The sequence below is a fragment of the Rhinoraja longicauda genome, chromosome 26 (assembly GCF_053455715.1).
Source record: "Rhinoraja longicauda isolate Sanriku21f chromosome 26, sRhiLon1.1, whole genome shotgun sequence".
NCBI classification, from domain to species: Eukaryota; Metazoa; Chordata; class Chondrichthyes; order Rajiformes; family Arhynchobatidae; genus Rhinoraja; species Rhinoraja longicauda.
The window spans coordinates 13,148,949-13,166,303 of NC_135978.1; the positions used below are offsets into that span (position 1 = coordinate 13,148,949).

The 17,355-nt window shown below is 45.6% G+C and overlaps 1 protein-coding gene across 1 annotated transcript in view; it reads right to left on the minus strand.

The window, feature by feature from the left end:
* Positions 1-12,960, minus strand: part of fkbp6 (FKBP prolyl isomerase 6) — a 37,493-nt gene extending 24,533 nt beyond the window's left edge. Inside the window, exons 1-5 of the mRNA XM_078422249.1 lie at positions 12,876-12,960; positions 11,482-11,599; positions 10,630-10,719; positions 7,120-7,322; positions 3,684-3,803 (exon numbers count right to left, since the gene is read on the minus strand). Of these exons, the coding sequence (XP_078278375.1) occupies positions 3,684-3,803; positions 7,120-7,322; positions 10,630-10,719; positions 11,482-11,599; positions 12,876-12,911 (567 nt within the window). The 5' untranslated portion in view covers positions 12,912-12,960. The remainder of the gene's footprint in view (positions 1-3,683; positions 3,804-7,119; positions 7,323-10,629; positions 10,720-11,481; positions 11,600-12,875) is intronic.
* Between the last annotated feature and the right edge of the window lie 4,395 nt (positions 12,961-17,355).

Here is a 17,355-nt window from a genome sequence, read left to right on the forward strand (position 1 = left end):
GGGGAAGTAATCACAGACAAATCACAGCAGATGGAGAGATGAGTGGAACACTACTCCAACCTCTTCGAGAGAGAGAACTGTGTCCTCCTCAACCCATGACACCATCGAGTGCCTGCCGACCTTGGATGAGATGGAGAGCCAACGGTAGAAGAGCTCAGCAAGGCCATCGACAGCCTGGCCTCAGGCAAGGCCCCAGGCAGCGACGGGATCCCCCCTGACCTGATCAAGTACTGCAAGACCTCCTTACTGCTTCCTTTGCGTGAAGTCCTCTGCCAGTGCTGGCAAGAAGGAGCTGTACCGCAGGACATAAGGGATGCCACGATCATTACCCTCTACAAGAACAAGGGTGAGAGAAGCGACTGCAACAACTACAGAGGCATCTCCCTCCTCAACATCGTCGGCAAGGTCTTTGCTCGGGTCATCTTGATCCGCCTGCAGAAGCTGGCAGAACGTGTCTACCCAGAATCACAGTGCGGTTTCTGGGCTGGAAGGTCAACAGTAGACATGGTCTTCTCCCTTTGCCAGCTCCAGGAGAAGTGCAGAGAACAGCGGATGCCCCTGTATATTGCACACCAGCCTGTGAGTGAAGAACTCTCTGCGAAGCCTGGCGGGTGCGATACCTGCGAGCACCGGCAGGAGATCCGTCGGAGTAGGGTGTAGGCAGCCAATGATGATCCGCATGGTGTCGTTGAGGGTGGCGTCTAGCTTGCTGGTATGAGCGCTGCGGCACCATGCTGGGGCGGCGTATTCAGCGGCGCTGTACACGAGTGCAAGAGCACTGGATCGAAGAGTAGATGTCCTGGCGCCCCATGACGATCCGGCCAAGCAACGCAGGAGGTTGTTCCGTGCAGAGACTTTAGCACGGAGAGCTTCAAGGTGTTAGAAACATAGAAACATAGAAAATAGGTGCAGGAGTAGGCCATTCGGCCCTTCGAGCCTGCACCGCCATTCAATATGATCATGGCTGATCATCCAGCTCAGTAGCCTGTACCTGCCTTCTCTCCATACCTCCTGATCCCTTTAGCAAAAAGGGCCACATCTAACTCCCTCTTAAATATAGCCAATGAACTGGCCTCAACTACCTTCTGTGGCAGAGAATTCCACAGACTCACCACTCTCTGTGTGAAGAAATGTTTTCTCATCTCGGTCCTAAGACTTCCCCCTTATCCTTAAGCTGTGACCCCTGGTTCTGGACTCCCCAACATCGGGAACAATCTTCCCGCATCTACCTCTCCAACCCCTTAAGAATTTTATATGTTTCTATAAGATCCCCCCTCAGTCTTCTAAATTCCAGCGAGTACAAGCCCAGTCTATCCAGTCTTTCCTCATATGCAAGTCCCGCCATCCCAGGGATTAATCTGGTGAACCTTCTCTGTACTCCCTCTAAGGCAAGAACGTCTTTCCTCAGGTTAGGAGACCAAAACTGCACACAATACTCCAGGTGCGGTCTCACCAAGGCCCTGTACAACTGCAGCAGAACCTCCCTGCTCCTAAACACAAATCCTCTTGCTATGAATGCCAACATACCATTCGCTTTCTTCACTGCCTGCTGCACCTGCATGCTTGCTTTCAATGACTGGTGCACCATGTCACCCAGGTCACGTTGCATCTCCCCTTCTCCCAATCGGTCACCATTCAGGTAATACTCTGCTTTCCTGTTCTTGCCGCCAAAGTGGATAACCTCACATTTATCCACTTTATATTGCATCTGCCATGCATTTGCCCACTCGCCTATCTATCCAAGTCACTCTGCAGCCTCCTTCTCGCAGCTAACACTGCCACCCAGCTTCGTGTCATCCGCAAACTTAGAGATGTTGCTTTCAATTCCCTCGTCCAAATCATTAATATATATTGTAAATAACTGGGGTCCCAGCACTGAGCCTTGCGGTACCCCACTAGTCACTGCCTGCCATTCCGAAAAGGACCCGTATATTCCTACTCTTTGCCTCCTGTCCGCCAACCAATTTTCTATCCATCTCAAAACTGAACCCTCAATACCGTGTGCTTTAAGTTTGTACACCAATCTCCTATGTGGGACCTTGTCGAAGGCCTTCTGAAAGTCCAGATATAACACATCGACTGGTTCTCCCTTATCCACTCTACTAGTTACATCCTCGAAAAATTCTATAAGATTCGTCAGACATGATTTGCCTTTGGTAAATCCATGCTGACTTTGTCCGATGATTTCACCACTTTCCAAATGTGATGCTATCACATCTTTAATAACTGACTCTAGCATTTTCCCCACTACCGATGTTAGGCTAACTGGTCTATAATTCCCCGTTTTCTCTCTCCCTCCCTTTTTAAAAAGTGGGGTTACATTAGCTACCCTCCAGTCCTCAGGAACTACTCCAGAATCTAAAGAGTTTTGAAAAATTATCACTAATGCATCCACTATTTCTGAGGCTACTTCCTTAGTTGCTTGTAGGTCAGCTGCCGGTTTAGTTTCACCCTGAGGTATGTAGGAAATGGGTTGTAGGGTAGGGGTGAAAGGCCGTTGTGGTGGTTTTTGCCATACTCAGTTTTAGTCTCCAGGTCTGAAGGTAGCCCGCGACAAGTTCCATATCCGCCGAGAGCACATCCTCAACATTTGACCAGCTCTTGTCCGGGTGCAGTAGGGCCAAGTCATCTACGTATCCATACTGGCGCGAGGTCGTGCATGGCAGATCGCTGATATAGAGATTGAAGAGCATGGGGGCCAGTACCGAGCCTTGGGGGACTCCGTTTCTTAGGCGTCGCAGTCGGCTAGATTGTCCGTCGCTGGTCTCGAGTACAAAACTGCGGTTGGCAAGGATGTTGGCAAGAGACAGCACTAAATGACGGTCAGGGATGGTTCGGAGGAGCTTCAAGATCAAGCCCTGGTGCCACACAGTATCATAAGCGGCGGTGAGGTCCACCAGTGTGATGCCCGCCTTGTGACCCTTTTCGAAACTGTCTTTGTTTTAATGTAGCACTTTAACACTACAATCAAGTAGCACTTTAACTTAACTCACGTAGCACTTTAACACCACAATCAAGTAGTACTGCTTTCATGTTAAGGGCAGTCAATCCCAGCTCACGTCTGGAATTCAACTTGTTTAGACTGAGGCTTGGAGCTGTGATGGGGCATGGAGCTGGCGAGTCTTGCCAAAGCCAAAACATCAGAGGCAAGATGCAGTCAATAGCACTACTGACGAGAATTTCCAACACTGCCAATTATTTACTGGAACAACTTGGCTGAACTAGAAATGTGGCTCATTTTGGAGTGCAAGCGCAGAAAGGAGACCAGAGATATAACTTTTGAGTTTGAGATAAGTTTATTGTCACATGCACCGAGGTATGCAAAAAGCGTTTGATTGCGTGCTAACCAGTCAGCATTAAAACAAAACAAGATTACAATCGAGCCATCCAGTGTACAGATGCATGATAAAAGGAATAACGTTTAGTGCAAGATAAAGTCCAGTAAAGTCCGATTAAGATAGTCCGAGGGTCTCCAATGAGGTAGATAGTAGCACAGGACTGCTCTCTAGTTTTTGGTAGGATGGTTCAGTTGCCTGATAACAGCTGGGAAGAAACTGTCCCTGCATCTGGAGGTGTGCTAATCACTGCAGCCTCTGGGATGTTAGTCCTACATCCACACCAAGCTTTATATGTAACTCACGGTGTCAGTATGCAGTGTTATTTTTCCACACATTTCTCTGTACCTTCTTGTACTGGTCCTTTGCATCCTCGTATCGCTTCTGGTAGAAGAAATGGTTCCCCAACTCCCTCTCTGTATCGGCCACTTTCAGCAGTTTGTCCAAAGGGTATTTAACCTGCTCTGCCTAAAGTGAAGGAACAAAACATTATCTTAGGGAGAGCAATAAACAGTGTCAAAGGGAGGACATACCCCGTCCTGATTAAGAAAACATCAGTTGCTTTAAGTCAACCCTCATTCACAAATTGGATTTTTACTCAGAGTGGATCCCATTGGATGAAATAAAGCATTAGGCCATTTTATATTTTCACCATTTATTGACATATTGTTGTGTCTTTGAAAAGTTGTTGTAACCACACCAGTGGTCTGTTTCAAACAGATGAAATTACAGGGGTTTCCTCTGCAGGTGCCAACATTCACAAGGTTTGCCCTTGGTGCACCGGTAGGCAGATGGGTGGCAGCAGTCCCCGTATCAGTATGGGGTTAGGTGGTTTAAAAGGACACAGTGGAGGTTAAAAGTAGGTAAGATGGGTAAAGGTGTGAGGAAAGCTTCTCCATGTCCAAGATTGTAACTCAGTTGCTCTCCCTGTCCTGTGTCGTAGGAACAGGATTACTATCTGAAGAAGGGCCGCGACCCAAAACGTCACCCATTCCTTCTCTCCAGAGACGCTGCCTGTCCCGCTGAATTACTCCAGCATTTTGTGTCTACCTTCAATTTAAAGCAGCATCTGCAGTTCCTTCCTAGGCAACAGGATTCCCATGTTCCCTTCAGCCCAGCAAATCAACCCTTTCCCTTTCTCTCCTTCACCACTCACACGGCCAAATGGTCTCCAGCATTGTGTCCATAGTCAGCTTTCATCACTGAGTCACCACAGGAAGCACAAGGACTATTGGACTGCAGAGGATATCGTAAAGGGCAATGAATCAGTCGTCACAACATATATCAGTCTGAAGAAGGGTCTCGACCCGAAACGTCACCATTCCTTCTCTCCCGAGATGCTGCCTGACCTGCTGAGTTACTCCAGCATTTTGTGAATATATCAACACTTTCCTGGAGTGGAGTTGAAATAAGTGATACTTCTACCTTGTCCTACAAATGCACTTGAAAAAAAATTCCCCACATCCATTACTACTCCTACTTCATAAATATAATCTCGTTTTTAAACGACACATTATTTATGCCCTTCTGTGATTTGTGTGTCTCAAAGATTCCCTGAAAATATTTCTCTTCTGGACAGGTCTTAAAGACTCAATTTTCACTTCAACATTCAACTACTTCCCCTCAATTCTCAATCCGGAAGACAAGATTTACTGGCCACTTTTCTTACTAATTTCTCTTCGTTCAGATCACTCTCCGTTGATCCATTCCTGGGGAATATGCCCAACGTGGCCCATCTCACTCTGCACTCCATAGTAAGGTACACTCACTTGAGCTCCATTTCTCCCAACTATTGCTATCCTTCAATGTGCTCTGATGAACCTTTCACAATTGCGTGCCATCTGAACTAATTTCAGTGTTTTATACTTTATCAAGTTTAACTATTCAATGGATTCATTCTAATCCTCTCTATCTTTGCAAATCTTTTCTCTGACATTCACTTAATCCATGTCAATTAAGCAAGTCAATTCCCACCAACTCTCATCAAATGGCTAAGCATCAATTCTCAATTCTCAGCTGTTTTTGGACAATTCTTTACACAAGGGATCATCTTCAGAAAGAACACCCTGATGTCTCTGCTCGCACCCTGGGGAAACGATGCTCCTTTGCCACAGTTAACATTATTTCTGTGTAATAACTTATCGTCAGAGGGTGGTGAATCTGCGGAATTCATCGCCACAGAAGGCTGTGGAGGCCAAGTCCATGGAAAACCTTAGGGCAGAGATAGATAGATTCTTAATTCGTACGGGTGTCAGGGGTTATGGGGAGAAGGCAGGAGAATGGAGTTAAAAGGGAAAGATAGATCAGCCATGATTGAATGGCAGAGTAGACTTGATGGGTCGAATGACCTAGTTCTGCTCCTATCACTTAAACACCATTAACGATGCAAACCTGGTGCAGGAACACTCAGGGTCCAGAGACTAGTTCCCAAGGACTAGTTATAGTCCACATCCTGGCGGTGCTGGGATGTGGTCAGAATAGAGTGGGTCTACACAGAACTTGTGGTGAACTTTTACAGCAACTGGGACAGACCACCCTTCAATGACATGAAAGATTTAATTAAAACATTACAAAGCCACTGGAAATAACGCAGAGACAATGAATAATAATCTCACAGTGAACAGTTCAGAGAAACCATGGTTAATGGAGAGGAGAGCACGAAAAGTAAAGGAAAAAGAGCTGGTCATTTAATCAGCAATTTGTATTTAATTCCAGAACATGACTTCAAATTAATTCCAAATTCAGTTCAGAAACTAGACAAGCAAAAAAAATGAAAGTGATGGGGAACAGGCAAATCATACAGAATAGAAACAGAAAATGCTAGAAAGACCTAGCAGGTCAGGCAGCACGTTCACGGCGAAACAGTAATGGTTTTCCTTCCCACAGATGCTGACCGACCAGCTAAAGATTTCCAGCATTTTCTGTTTATATTTCAGATGTAAGGCGTCTGCAGTTTTTTACGTTTTTTTCACAAATTATTTAGAGATAGAAGACAATGCCAGAATCACAGGATCATAACATTTTACCAAAAGAAGGCATGAGCAAGTTCAATGAAAAATCTTCAAAAAATGTCCACCATGTAATAAACATAGAAACAGTGACTGTGCTCAAAATACTTAACTCCTGCTATTATCATATCATATCATATCATATATGTACAGCCGGAAACAGGCCTTTTCGGCCCACAAAGTCCGTGCCGCCCAGCGATCCCCGCACATTAACACTATCCTACACCCACTAGGGACAATTTTTACCTTTACCCAGCCAATTAACCTACATACCTGTACGTCTTTGGAGTGTGGGAGGAAACCGAAGATCTCGGAGAAAACCCACGCAGGTCACGGGGAGAACGTACAAACTCCTTACAGTGCAGCACCCGTAGTCAGGATCGAACCTGAGTCTCCGGCGCTGCATTCGCTGTAAAGCAGCAACTCTACCGCTGCGCTACCGTGCCGCCCTATTGTGAGGGATGTTGTGCTCCGATGCAGAGAGTCGATTTGCATTCCCTCCGACTCTGGATTTAAAACCAATGACAATCACATTTATCTATCTGAAAAGCTGCCATGCTAAAAGCAGTGCAGCTTAAATCTCCGGACTCAGAACATTCAATAGGAAATATAAACAAGTGCAAGCACACATAGAACAGGACTGAATTCCAAGGACAGGTGTCAGGCTGGTATCTCAGGCAGCTTTAAACCAACAAGATAAGCAATCCACATCCAAGACCGTCACAAACTACAACAGCAGAAATACTACCGACTCTGCCGGTTGCAGAGTTGCTTACCTGTGACAAAGAGGAGTATTCATCGGACTCCACTGTATCCAGAAAATCCAGGACCTCCATTTCAAACATTATAGTGGCGTTCGGTGGGATCCGCGGGGGACAGCCCATCATCCCATATGCATATTGTGGCTTAAAAAGAAAGCGGGAGAACTCGCCTTTTCGCATTGTAAGTATTGCTAGTTCCATACCAGGCAGCGTTATATCTGAAACACACGAGGCACCAGGTTCTTTGCTTGGTTTCAACAGGGTCGGGGGGGGGGGGGGGGGTAAAGTGAAATTATGTTATTTGCCCCAGGAACCTCAAGTGCAGCTTTACCCTTCTTCAGACTGAGCTCAGAAATTAGCTTCTGAGCATCAAACCTCAGTCTGAAGAAGGGTCTCGACCCAAAATGTCACCTATTCCTTTTCTTCAGAGATGCTGCCTGACCTGTTGAGTTACACCAGCATTTTGTGTCTATCTTCAGTGTAAACCAGCATCTGCAGTTCCTTCCTACACATCATGGTCGTCAGATTGACCTTCCTGAGAATGAACCCACGAAAAGCAACTGGCCCAGATGGAGTCTCTGGCCGAGTCCTCTGGCAGCAGTATTCGTGAACATCTTTAACTTCTCCCTATACCAATCCGAAGTTCCCATCTGTTCAAAAGGACCACTACCATCCCGGTGTGAAAGAAACGCAAGGTACGTGCCCTAATGACTACCACCTTGGTGGCTCTGACATCCATCATGATGTGTTTAGAGAGGCTGGTCATGGCACAGATCAACTCCACTCTCCCAGGCAGCCGAGACCCACTTCATTTCACTCGATGCAGCAACATGTCCATGACAGGCAACACTGCCCTTCCCCACACTCACTCCTGGAAAATCTGGATAACACCTATGTCAGATAAAGTCAATAAATAGGAGTCTTCAATTCCAACCAAACGCATCTCCAAATTCCGAGACCAGGGACTCAGCAACCACTTCCAGACCTTGATCTCGGACTTCCTAACCAGCAGAACATAATCAGTAAGAATGGGTGACCACATGTCCTCCATGATAATTTCCAAAACCGGTGACCTGCAAGGCTGTGTTCTCATACAATCTCGACTGTGTCCAAATTCTACACCGATTCCATGTACAAATTTGCAGATGACCCCACTGTAGTGGGGCAAATAGCACACCAATGCTTCCACTTTCTCAAGGAAACTCAGCCTATTGCCAATGACTCTTACTGATTTTTAGAAAGCATCATATCCCGGTGCATCACAGCTTGGTATGGCAAAGGCCCTGCCCAATACCACAAGAAATTGCAGAGTTGTGAATGCAGACCAGTCCATCACACAGACCAGCCTCCATTGACCCCGTCTATACTTCACATTGCCTCAAGAGAGCAGCCAATACAAGCAAAGACCAGTTACAAACCAGTTATTTTCACTCTCTTAATTTCCAACACTGTTGAGTGGAGTAGTCTGTTGTTGAGTGTAGCTTCTAAAGATCCTTCTTGTGTGAAAGATTGAGGTTTTGTGAGTTCAGTAATATGATGATCTTACTGAGGGGAAAGTGGACCACAAGCTCAGGAATCAAATGCTCCCAAGTCACTCCAATTTACAATGCCCCAAAATGTGGCCCCATTTTAAGTATGGCACAATAGGCTGCAGTTACATCTCAAGGCAGCTGTTAACTTCGTACTAGGTTGGAGGTACACACTGTATAACCTCATTTCGGTGACCAACTAAAAATATTTTTAATTCACTCATCGAGATTAATGTCCCAACCCACGACACAAATGGTCCTTAGGATAACATTCCCTTTTATGACCGAAGCATCACTCGCCTGCATTTGGCCTACAAGTGAAGCTAGCTGCCTATCCTGACAGAGGGTATTGAAAATGCAGGATCCTAGAGTTCAGGCACACAAACCATCTCTCATTGATAGCAGGAGCAGCTCCAATACGTGAAAGCCCAGGAGATGAAGTACTCAAGATTTGTGCCTAGATGGTGCTGGTGCACTGTGTGTCTCCAGGAATAAACAGACTCAGTGGTGTGAATCCAGGCCCCATCTCATAAATAGCATGAAGTCTCCACACAGGCTTGCTTCAAATGAACAGAGGTCACTTTGAGAGGCTAGGGTGCGTGGAAGAAATAAGAACTACACCAGTAGCTTTAAGCAGCATGCAGGAATGTTTATGAGAAACCGACCACCGGATCGTTTCATATTAGTCTGCGAGCGGAAGGAGAACTAAGCTTATTCCCTTGCTTTGAACTCTGTGCAACAGAACCCAGCCACCACTTGGACTTGTGTAGGAAGGAACTGCAGATGCTGCTTTAAACCGAAGATAGACACAAGAAGCTGGAGTAACTCAGCGGGTCAGACAGCATCTCTGGAGAAAAGGAATAGGTGACGTTTCGGGTCGACCCAGAGATGCTGTCTGAGCCGCTGAGTTACTCTAGTTTTGTGTGTCCATCTTCACTACATAGACTTTGCAGTTAGAGAAAGCACATGAGAGACCTCAACTCGAGGGCCCTGGGATCACACAGTAGTTGAAATTACAGAGAGACACGATTCATTGCATTCACTGCCAGAAGGCACCATTTACTGGTGCAGGATAACCCCCACCTTTGTCTGTGATCCCCATTAATTACTCGGCTTTTACAGCCGCAACACTAGGTGGACAGAAATAGATCTGAGGGAGTCTGCAGGGTGAGGACACATGGTTTGTAACCACAACAAGAGCTCCTGATTTTAAACTACTGCGTGAAGGCTGGTTGGCTGCAAGCCGCAAGGTAGAAATCAGTCCACAGGATCAGCCCCTCACAGTTTCAGCCTTTCCACAAGGAGTACAAGACCAAGAGTAGAGGCGCAGCAGTAGAGTTGCTGCCTCACAGCGCCAGAGGCAGGGTTCAATCCTGACAACGGATGCTGTTTGTACGGAGTTTGTACGATCTTCCTGTGACCCAGTGGGTTTTCTCCAGGTGTTCCAGTTTCGTCCCACACTCCAAAGATATACAGGTTTACGGGTTAATTGGCTTAGGTAAAGATTGCAAATTGTCCCTAGTGGGTAGGATAGTGCTAGTGCACGAGGATGATTGGCCAGCGCGGGCGGACTCAGTGGGCTGAAAGCTCAGTGGGCTTTTTCATGCTGTATCTCTGAAGTCTAAAGAGCAAATTGGATTAGAATTACAATAACAACGCTTTCAATAATTCATGTGGTGAATCATTTTACAACTTTAATAACCTCTTTTCACTCGCTATATGGAAGCTGCTGTATTATTGCAGCAAGATGAGAACATGCTGCAACATCATAACCCCCCTCAGATAAAGTTGTAAATGAGAGTGTAGTGGCAGGTAGAGAGCAGTTCTAACAGGAGCTGGAGGGCTCCCTTTGCCTTCATTCACTCTGTCCCAGCAATGCCAGGTCTAAAGCTGAGTGTCGGGGTACAATGTCAACTTGCAACATATCACTCCCAAAGCATCAGCAAGAGTTCCCACAATCTACGTTTACGTCCCAAATGGAGCAGCTTGTACGCACCTTGACCGATCTTCATGAACCTTGGCATATTTCTATGCATATTGGAATCAAACGGCTTGTCGGTGTATTCACTGTACGCACTGTAATGAACTGCAAGAAAGATGTACAGGAAAATGAAGCTCAGCTGCAAACCCTAACAAGAAATTTGCCAAAACAGATTCAAATGATTCAGATAGATGACCAATTCTGTCACTCAGTCACTGTGGGCATTATATGGCCCAAGCAAGTACAGAACCCGTGATTCAGGGCAGAAACTCTTCCAGAGGCTCCGAGGGGAACTAGAAAGTGGAGAAGGCTAGCCAATTCAGTGCTTTCCAAGAGCAAGCTGGGCGTGGAATCTGCTCAATTTATCTCCTTCACCATCTAATCCAAAAATACATAAGATGGATTCATGGCCAGTTAAATTTAATTTTGAATGAGTTAACCCCCATCCAAATTGAAGTTACTACTCCTGCAACTGTAGATGGGCCGGCAAGGAAGGACATCAGAAAAGGAATTTCATCAACGACCCACTCTTGACGCTCACAACCTGCCATATTTGTTTGCCTTACAGAATTCCTGTGTGGTTTGTCTCCGTTACAGGAACTGCCACTTTAAACAGCCTGGCTGCTGTTCAGTTACCAGGACCAGCCTGAAACTGGAGACCTTTTCCTTGCCATGACAGTCAATGAATGGCTGGATGGGTCAACAGATGGGGAAGGGGAAAGGATAACAGAGGAAGACTAATGGAAGGCTTTAGGTTACCAAGCAGTACCATGCAGTGCACTAAGTTGCAAGGCAGAATCTAACAAAATGCGATCACCCCTTTCTTGAAACCAACATCAGTTCAGAATACCCCATGATTGACTGTACCAGAGACTGATGCAGTAAGTGGGACAATTCTGCCCAATCCAGGTCGGAGAACCTCCTTTAACACACCACCATCACCAGTGACATCTTGCATTCTCAGAGACATGTAGTGGAAAGGGCTCTGAAAAGAGAAGTAATTGAACATCACTTACATGTGCCAAGTACCCATGATAATTAATCAGACATAGATTCTCCCTTAATAGCACTCTTCCCTAATCCTCATGTAATCTCCTACCTTTTGGAGGAAGACTCGTGTTGCCATATTGACCTCCATACTACATTTTCCACACATGTCATGTTACATACACTAATTTGGAAATTCTATTTACCCCCAGTCCAGTCCAATGCCACTTACCCCGGTCTGGTTCAATGCTATTTATTGGACCGGACTTTGGACATGCTGCCAAAACATGGCAGGGTCTGCATGTGTAAATATGCAAAAAACAAAAATTCACTGTGCAGTTGTACATGAGACAAATCAAGCGCCATTTAACCCTGATAAGCATCAGAGCCCAATCCAAGTCAATGAAGCTTCTCATAAGCATTCATAATGCTGGATATCTCGGGATCAGAAGTCCACATCACCATTTTCCTTTAGTTCGGGGTTGACAAAACCAATATTACCTCCCAAGGATGATTGTCTAACAAAGCAGAGATTGGGAATAGAACGGCTTCACAGGAGAAGCTGCAGATCATACTGCTGAAGGGCAATCAAGAAATGATTACTTTGTGTCTCTTCATGCCTCAATGGGGGGGGGGGGGGGGGGAGAGAGGACTGCACAATTTCTCTGGTACAGTCTCTGTACAGTCTATGAGAGTATCAGTCTCTGGTACAGTCTATCAGAGAAAGTGCTGGAGTAACTCAGCCGGTCAAGCGGCATCTCTGGAGAAAAAGGATGGATGACGTTTTGGGTCAGGGCCCTTCTTCAGACTGAAAGTAGAGGGGAGCGAACTCGAGGTAACAAAATGCCAGAACAAATCTAGGGTGGCAACAGATGACCAAGGAAGGATGGAGCCAATAATGGCCCATTGTTGGCTGGGGAAGCGGTGATAATGGTGGGATACATGGTTGCAAACAGTGGAACTAGTTGGACGGCTTGCATGGGGAGGTGGGGTGGGGGGGAGGAGGAAAGAAGAGGGACGGAATGCAAGGGTTACATAAAATCAGAGGAATCACACCACTGGGTTGTAAGCAAAATATGAGGTGCTGTTCCTCTAATTTGCGAGGAGCATTATCATCACTAGGTCGGAAAATTATGTCACAATACAGCAGCAGGAAAATCGCAGATCCTATACTCTCTAAACAGCAAGCAAATTCCAGCTGTATTTGCAAGTAGATGACGGGCCAGTCAGATCTCTTGAAACAAAATTATTAAAATAATATCCTGAAAAGTTACCGGCTGGTCCACTGGATCTTCAGGTGCTCTGATCATTCTGAGATCCCAGTCGCAAGGTTGTATTTCCACCACAGATTTCCACCAAGAGAGCTCTAATGGATGAAAAGCTGCTGCAAAACAGATGAGAATTAGTACATGAATTGCCAATCTTACACAGGATTTTCTTTGAAAGAAGCCATGGTCATTTCTGTCTGGCGCGGTCCTCTTAGATCGGTGAAAATGGCATTCAATTGGTCTTACTCCAGTGATGACACAAACTCTGGTTGTTTTCACTCCCAGATTGGGATTGGTCAGAACTGAGACAGGATTCACTATTTTAAATGTCTTGGACAGCTTTGCCCATTATTTAATAATCCATGAGAGGTGAATGTAGACAAGACCTTTAGTAAATGGCAGACGAGTTAAACCGTTACTTTGGATCTGTCTTCACTGAGGAAGATACACACAATCTCCCAAATGTTCTAGGGGCCGGAGAACCTAGGGTGATGGAGGAACTGAAGGAAATCCACATTAGGCAGGAAATGGTTTTGGGTAGACTGATGGGACTGAAGGCTGATAAATCCCCAGGGCCTGATGGTCTGCATCCCAGAGTACTTAAGGAGGTGGCTCTAGAAATAGTGGAAGCATTGGAGATCATTTTTCAATGTTCTATAGATTCAGGATCAGTTCCTGTGGATTGGAGGATAGCAAATGTTATCCCACTTTTTAAGAAAGGAGGGAGAGAGAAAACGGGTAATTATAGACCAGTTAGTCTGACATCAGTGGTGGGGAAGATGCTGGAGTCAATTATAAAAGACGAAATTGCTGAGCATTTGGATAGCAGTAACGGGATCATTCCGAGTCAGCATGGATTTACGAAGGGGAAATCATGCTTGACAAATCTACTGGAATTTTTTGAGGATGTAACTAGGAAAATTGACAAGGGAGAGTCAGTGGATGTGGTGTACCTCGACTTTCAGAAAGCCTTCGACAAGGTCCCACATAGGAGATTAGTGGGCAAAATTAGGGCACATGGTATTGGGGGTAGGGTACTGACATGGATAGAAAATTGGTTGACAGACAGAAAGCAAAGAGTGGGGATAAATGGGTCCCTTTCGGAATGGCAGGCAGTGACCAGTGGGGTACCGCAAGGTTCGGTGCTGGGACCCCAGCTATTTACGATATACATTAATGACTTAGACGAAGGGATTAAAAGTACCATTAGCAAATTTGCAGATGATACTAAGTTGGGGGGTAGTGTGAATTGTGAGGAAGATGCAATAAGGCTGCAGGGTGACTTGGACAGGTTGTGTGAGTGGGCGGATACATGGCAGATGCAGTTTAATGTAGATAAGTGTGAGGTTATTCACTTTGGAAGTAAGAATAGAAAGGCAGATTATTATCTGAATGGTGTCAAGTTAGGAGGAGGGGGAGTTCAACGAGATCTGGGTGTCCTAGTGCATCAGTCAATGAAAGGAAGCATGCAGGTTCAGCAGGCAGTGAAGAAAGCCAATGGAATGTTGGCCTTCGTAACAAGAGGAGTTGAGTATAGGAGCAAAGAGGTCCTTCTACAGTTGTACCGGGCCCTGGTGAGACCGCACCTGGAGTACTGTGTGCAGTTTTGGTCTCCAAATTTGAGGAAGGATGTTCTTGCTATGGAGGGCGTGCAGCGTAGGTTCACTAGGTTAATTCCCGGAATGGCGGGACTGTCGTATGTTGAAAGGCTGGAGCGATTGGGCTTGTATACACTGGAATTTAGAAGGATGAGGGGGGATCTTATTGAAACATATAAGATAATTAGGGGATTGGACACATTAGAGGCAGATAACATGTTCCCAATGTTGGGGGAGTCCAGAACAAGGGGCCACAGTTTGAGAATAAGGGGTAGGCCATTTAGAACGGAGATGAGGAAGAACTTTTTCAGTCAGAGAGTGGTGAAGGTGTGGAATTCTCTGCCTCAGAGGGCAGTGGAGGCCAGTTCGTTGGATGCTTTCAAGAGAGAGCTGGATAGAGCTCTTAAGGATAGCGGAGTGAGGGGGTATGGGGAGAAGGCAGGAACGGGGTACTGATTGAGAGTGATCAGCCATGATCGCATTGAATGGCGGTGCTGGCTCGAAGGGCTGAATGGCCTACTCCTGCACCTATTGTCTATTGTCTATTGTCTATTGTCTAAAACAAGCCAGTTCAACATCAAACATGAATCCTAACCTCTGTCAATGCGTCAACTTCCCTCGGGTCCTTCTCTATAGAGGGACAAGCAAACAGCTCACCTCAACCATTACGTGGCACGAGTCTTCAGGTTACTCTTTTCAAAATGGAACCAAAGTTCCGGAGTAACTCAGAGAGTCACGCAGCATCTCTGGCGGATGTGGATAGGCAGCGTTTCAAGTCGGGAAGAAGGGTGCCAACCCAAAATGTCACCTATCCACATCCTTCAGAGATGCTGCCTGACCCACAGCAATACTCCAGCACTTTGCATTCACATTAGATTCCAGCATCTGCAGTCCCTTGTGTCTCTGTTTTCACAACATGATCATCTATTTATCTTATTAGTGATTTTTAATTTCAAGCTTGTATTTAAACCTTTCAGAGTAAACATGACGAACAATGCCGAGTCTTTTCACTATCCCGATTAAAATCAGGATACGCCAACCTTATAGTCACAGTAGCTGAAGTGCGTTCATTGCTTTAGCTGTCATAATCATAAAGATTAATTTGTACATTTCCTATCTCATGGTTAGGAAAATCTCCCTTTTAATCTCATTCAGTATGTCATTAATTTCTTCCAGTTAATATTTGACACAAAATGAATTAAAACGGTACTATCTGGAAAATATCACCGTCCTTTCTCCAGGCTGAATTGTAGGTATGTTATCGGATCTATGAAAATGCTACCGGGCTTTCCATCAAGTGCGAAGCTGGAATCTCTGATCCATGAAATATTTTATTATAGAGACAAGAGACACACAATCCTGCAATAACAAATTGACCATGTTTGGATTATTGATAGGATGTAACGCAATAAACCCTGCCTTATCCTTTTAAAATCAAATTCCCATTTCCACTAACAAAAACTCACCATCGCAAAGTCTTTGATAATATTACATCTTCTCTTAATCCCTGATGTACTTTTAGACTGCAGTTGCTTTCAATTTATGATTTCCAATCTTAGTCTAGCTCCAACATATCCACATGTAACACACTGGAGATGTTAATACAATGCCGCATTTAAAATGTATTTCAATATCAAAATCCAATCTGGCCCAAGGTATGTTGATGTACATTGCTTTATTACTGATGCTTAATGGCTCATTTCTTACAGAAAGCGACCTTTCAACATTTTACTTTAGGGTATTTTTATAGCAGTAATCTTCATCTAAAAGCTAAATTACAAAGCACTCTCTGACCTGTCAGGTAATGACACTGGATGTGTTCTTCAACTTATTGCTTTTTATACATTAAACTTTCATTGGAAAGCAAATGAATGCAAGATTATTGGTCATAACTATTCCCCGGAGAGCACAGGGAGCTTTTTAGGAGTTGACTTCAAATGTCCAGCAGGTGATTCATTACTTTCATGGTTTTTTGGGCAATATCTTTCTCATAGGCACTGTACCAGACTCCCCCAATCTCCCAGCACATAGCCCCCCAAAGCTATCCCAGAGCCACCTCAGGCTCTCAGAGCAATCAACTTCAGATCTGTGCTTCTCTACCTAAATGAACACTTGGGGGCATTGACCAGTTGCCAATCAATGTTCTGCTCAGGCTGCCTAATGAAAGGTTGTTCCTGGGAGTCACGGTTTCCCAGTGATCAAAGCAGAGGCCTGAAAGCCATTATGTTGACCCACTGCAATGGCTTTGAGGAGGAGGTGCAAATAGAAGGGAACATTGAGATTAAAGAAGGATTCAAACCTGAAATGTCACCCTGTAGGGACATAGGGATTGGCCAGGTAATAGAACCCTCGGATTGGGTTACGGTCACGGGGTGAGGAAGCGCGGGGTATTTAAATGCTTGGCGCCAAACGTTAGGTAGAGATTAGATTAGTGAATGAAGTTAGTGTTTGTCCAGAAAGAAGTCTGTCGCATTTGTTACGGGTTTTATACTAATAAAGGATTTAGATAATACCACTCGTCTGGACTCACTACATTGGTGACCTCGAACGTAGGAAGAAAGCAGCAGCATGTCGCAGGCGGGAGCGAGCGCGGGCGAAATCCATCTACCGCCGTTCTGGGCCCATCAGCCGCACCTGTGGTTTGTGCAGGCAGAATCACAGTTCCATCTCAAAAAGGTGGAGGAAGACCAGGAGAAGTACCACCACGTGGTGAGCTGTCTGCAGGCGGAGGTGGCTGCGCGGGTCAGCCGATACCTGACCAGTCCACCCCAAACGAACCAGTACGTGGGGCTCAAGAAGCTCCTGCTGCGGACCTTCGGCTGGGCCCAGAGCCAGCGGGCTCTGAAGCTCCTCCATTTGCCAGACCTGGGGCAGCGGCTGCCGTCGGA